The 5000-nt window shown below is 39.3% G+C and overlaps 1 protein-coding gene across 1 annotated transcript; it reads right to left on the bottom strand.

Moving 5' to 3' along the window:
* Nucleotides 1–549: 549 nt before the first annotated feature.
* LOC137992189 (uncharacterized) lies at nucleotides 550–3444 on the bottom strand. The gene is made up of 2 exons (XM_068837346.1): nucleotides 3357–3444; nucleotides 550–1082 (listed from the first exon to the last, which is right to left on the bottom strand). Exons 1-2 carry the CDS (start codon nucleotides 3369–3371, stop codon nucleotides 702–704), a joined length of 396 nt encoding a protein of 131 aa, XP_068693447.1. The 5' UTR covers nucleotides 3372–3444; the 3' UTR covers nucleotides 550–701.
* Between the last annotated feature and the right edge of the window lie 1556 nt (nucleotides 3445–5000).

Below are 5000 nucleotides of genomic sequence, written 5' to 3'. Positions count from 1 at the left end.
GGTGACATATCTTTTTTATTGTAGTTTTCAAAACAGGGATTAGGAGGGAACATTCAGGGAAAGCTTCAAGAAAATCGTTCGATAATTTTTTTTTTTCCTGAGGAATCACCTTAAACCTTAGTGCTCCGGCGCCAATCTACTAGACACTTAAATAAAGTTCCTTTCCTTTCCTTAAACAAAAAATATAGGGAGTTTCTTGCTGGTTCTTTTGTTGCCATGGTAATTCATTACGTTACATTAATATGTGCATCAGGTCAGTTATTGATATATCATATCGGGTACCATAACATTGCCATCAAGTGAAACAGTGTTGTAGAGTTTTCTTTCTAATAACACATTCCCTCCAAATTATTGAAACCAGTTTGAGCCACCTTAAACCAATCAGAGTTCGTGTAAGAAAAGAGCCAATTAGCGGACTTTTTAGTTCACTGTATGCCAGGGTCTTCTTCAGCTCGACCCACCGCCATGTTGAAAGCCGGGAAGACCCTGGGAACGAGGTTGGGACACTCTGTGATTGCATGAGAGAGAAAGAGAAAGAGCAAACAGGACTCAGATCGTTTATGGTTTGTATTAGTTTAAACCCAAATCAGAAACCCCGAACAAAGACCTTCAGGTTACAAGTGAATTAAAACTGAAAAAATTGGAACCTTGGCATTAAAACTGCTTGCCCACTGAACAACATGGGTTACAAGGATTACAAGTTAGAGCAGTTTTTCTGCAGGAATCACAAGTGGCTTTCCGTCACTCAGCTTGACTGTCTTGAATGGGCAACCATCCTTAGTTTTAAGTGCAGGACATTCGCCAACTTCCTTCTCTACCTTTTTGGACTCTGAATGAAAAGCCTTCAACACATCTAGCAGCGCTTCATAAGCTACGCCCTCGCGGTGCGATGCTGGAACCTTGGAAAATTCTGCGATACATTCTTTGATGGTCTTGGCATTTTTAAAGGGACATACATCTTTCTGAAACGCAGCGCACTTTTTCACTTCCACAATAAAAGGCTCTTGTGATAACTTCTTATAAGGGCAGCCGTCGTCGTTAAATGTGGGGGTACCTTTGATAGCTTTGTTTTGGAGAACACTCTGAAAGAATAATATTTGTAAATGATTTAACAAATCTTGAGCAAAAACTCAATACCCACTTGATCCATTTGCTTTTACAACTAGATTACTAAACCTGATAAACAAAAAAAGATAATCGAGTAATATTAATGGTAATGAAGGTTTAATACCAAATGGTCTCAAAAGGTTTACCAATGTCCCGTGAAAAACTGAAATAAGGGACTAATCTTTGCTAGAAAGAATTTTCACGAGTACATTCGTTAAGACTGTCGACAAACGACTAAATTTAAGGTGTTGTAACTCTGAGGAAAACCCTATTGAGGAAAAAAAAAAAGCGCCATTCACCAGGCATGCAACGAGTAAGGACAGTGTTTACAAGGCAACCACATGTTGTCAAATAATACCCTTTTAAACCTTTTCCGCTTACAAAATTTAATGCATGTAAACGTGCCAGGAGCTAACTTAGAGTGCGCTCAATGCAAAATGTCAATGCTCAAGGGCAACTTTAGAATGAGCCCTAATATTTGTAAGTTGTGGAGCCGTGACCAAACCAAGCCAACACGCGAAATTCATGACATGAAATGAAATGACGACTGAGGTGTTGGACGACTGAGGTGTTGGAGCACTTTAAGACCAATTCCGGCACAGTTGCCTGGGATACTCTCGCTTCGAATCCATGGAACACTACTGGTTTGCATTTGTTTTCAGTGGTCGAACTCTTCATTAGCTTTTTCCCCTTGATTTGTATTATTCAACAGAGCTCACAGCGATGAAAGATATTATCGCTGTTGGAGTCATTTTGACTGCAATAGCGTCTGGATTTTTCTCCAGTTTTATCAGTGGAGCCATTATGTAACCGTGACTGCATTAAAGAGCAAAAAGGGCATAGCAAACAATGCACAAAAGAAAAGTGATTTGCATGTTGTATTTCATTTCGTGGTTGGTGCAACGTTAGTTCTTCTATAATTACGTTATTCATTCAGGATTTAAGTAACATGTCGAAGGCATTTATTCTCAAAGAAATGAAAAGATTGCATAACCACCGTGGCCCAAACGGATATGTTAGCCGTAAACCAGAATTGTTAATGTTACGTAACAATTTGTCAACGAATTGAGGTAAAAAATCTCAATAGAGCTCAGTTCGCTTGTACTTGTTGTCTTCCCAGTACAAATCATTTGACGATACAGTTACCGGCTCAAAAAATTTGCTAAAAGGAATCCATGCGCATTTAGAAATGTCCAACTCGCGTTAAAAGAAAGTACACTCTCCAGAGCTGTTACGTGATCTGTGTTGGAAAAAACGATATTTATAATTACTAGAGAACAACTGATTTAATAGTCGAGGAACTGGTATTAGTTTGTTTTGGTTTTTACTTCTATTTTTATTAAACTGCCAATGTTTGAATTGAAAAAGTCAAATTTGCCGTTATACAACCGCTATTTCAAGCACTCCACTAAAAGAAGAACGGCTAGGCGGTACATCTAAGGAATTTAAATTGCTCAAGAGGATGGTTTTATTTTCAGTCTGTGCGATTCGCGCTCAACAGATAAAAGAACGAAGCGTGCAAATTGTTTATTTATTTTTTTTTTATCCCACGCGGTGCGATGTACGCATCCGAAGAGCTCTAGGTATCTTTCCATGGCTTTTTTGGATATGCGCATAGCGCAGAATTAACAAAAGATCGTTTACAGCATACGGCCTTTGATTTGGAAATTCTTACTCGTTGTTGAATCTGACGGATCGATATCCGGCAATTTGTTTTTGCGCGTCAGTCGCGTACTAGACGATACGTGGATACAAAAACAAACACGGTGAACAAAATAAATGTTGCAGGGTATTCAGCTTTGCTTTGCTGGAATAACAAAATGTGACATTTGGCCATGATATTCAACCGAACGAAGGTAAAACACAACTCATCGAGGTAAAACTCGTACAAGACGAACTTTTTTTGGCAGTTATAGCCGGTAAATTAAAGTTCTCAGTTTTGAAGCCGATTCTTTTCTTGTGTCCTCTCTGTTTTTATTCTCACACCGATTTGAGATGAATGAAGGATATGACAGCAAATCAACTCGAGATGAGTAAACCGCCCAATTGATCGACTTTTACGATAATCACTTTGTAATAGATGGAACTACCTGGGAAACTAGGCTAGGTCTCGACTGGAGGCGAATTGCAAGTATGCTGAAGTCTTAACCCGCTATTTAGCCCAGCGCAAACCGAGCCTAGGAGGCTGTGCAAGGTAGCAGTTGTCTTAATTCAGATGAAACGATTTAAAAAGGGAAAACATAACTTACCAATGCTCCTGCCATCGTTTCGACACGTTTACCAAGTTCAAAGCAAATGGAAGACGCCTAAATAACTGAGGCCGTTTTATTTATACCTTACACGTGACGCCAATCATATTATCACATGATCAGATGTTTACGCGGAAAAAAGCATGCCAATCAAATGAAACTTCCAAGTGAACTTTGGAACTTGGAGGTGTATTGACTCATCAAGCAATATTAATGATTTTTTGCGATACACGAAGTGAATATGAATTTCCACCACAAGAAGGAAAATAAGAAGGCACCGAACCCTTGCTTAACATTCGGTTTTGACTTACAGTACGGTATACTGCACAACAACAAAAAGGAAACAAAAGTTGCTAGCAATATTCGTTACTTCCGTTCCGCAAAACGCGGGTAAATGTCATTTTCCCGGAGGAAAATTAGAAAATTAGAGAAGTCTCTGGCAATGTTCGTTATCTCTGTTCCTCAAAACGCAGGTAAATATCATTCTCCCAGAGGAGAATTACAATGTGACACATAGTTGAATTCTTTTATAACCTGGACATAATCTCGTTGAACTCGAGTGGATGTTAAATCTCAAGTTTACTAACAGACAGACCATTAGAAAAGGGCCGGAAACAGGACCGGAAAAAGGGCCGGGCTGAAGAGTAGGGGTATGAATAAAACCTCCTGCAGAAGAAGTGTGAATGAAAACTCCCTGCATGCAAATGCAGTGTGAGTTAGAGCAATAAAATGGTATATTTAACGTGCTGCTTGAACGGCTTCAGTCCACAACGTTTCCTATTAATTACTGAATATCTGGTCAACATATGAGACAAAAACGTACAAAAGTGTATTTTTTACATTAAAATACTTCTTTAAACAGAAGGTGTCATCAGCAAAATCATACCGTCTTACGTGTAGTGTATTTGACATAGCATGTTTCACTCAAGAAGTTATAAGCCAGGTCTTTTCATTCCATGAGCGTACTATTCTCAAATCAAAATTGACAGCACAATTCTACGTATACACTTCAACACAATTTTAAACATCGTTTCTCTATTCATCCTGTTACTAGTATTTATCCCAGAATGTTAGAATGTTAGAATTTTCTGTTTTGTTCTGGTGGCTTTATGGAAGTAGCAGGATCCCTTGATGTACAATTGCAATGCCATGATCAGCTTTGGTGGGGTAGTGACGGAAGTCGCTGGAGAGAGTAAAGACACTTACATCGCTTATGTTTTCGGAAAACGCCAAACGTAAACCTCTGCGTTTTACGTGACATGACATGGCCTTGCGGTCCAATTTGTAGTCTGCTGTTCAAGTTCTGACGGCTGGATGCCCCTCTTGCGGTAAGTGATTTACCGCAGCGTTTTTCACCTTAAAATTCAGTAGGAACTCACGTGTAAACCTATAAGTTATATAAAGCTGTAACTCTTGGATTAACAAATTTTTGGCAATCATTTGCACATCCTTGAGGACGCTGGCTTGGCTGAATTAAAACATGTAAAATAAAACAATAATCCAAGAACATGGCGCGTTTTAGTTTCCCATCAAATGCCGAACCCTATGCTAAAGTCTATTTTTGCCACTATGACAAACGGCAAGGCGCTAACGACTAACCGCGCGCGACGGTTTGAAGTTTGCTGTCGACCGCGATGCTTAAAT

This window comes from Montipora foliosa, chromosome 1 (genome assembly GCF_036669935.1).
Source record: "Montipora foliosa isolate CH-2021 chromosome 1, ASM3666993v2, whole genome shotgun sequence".
NCBI lineage: Eukaryota > Metazoa > Cnidaria > Anthozoa > Scleractinia > Acroporidae > Montipora > Montipora foliosa.
This window is presented reverse-complemented; position numbering and strand designations above follow the sequence as displayed.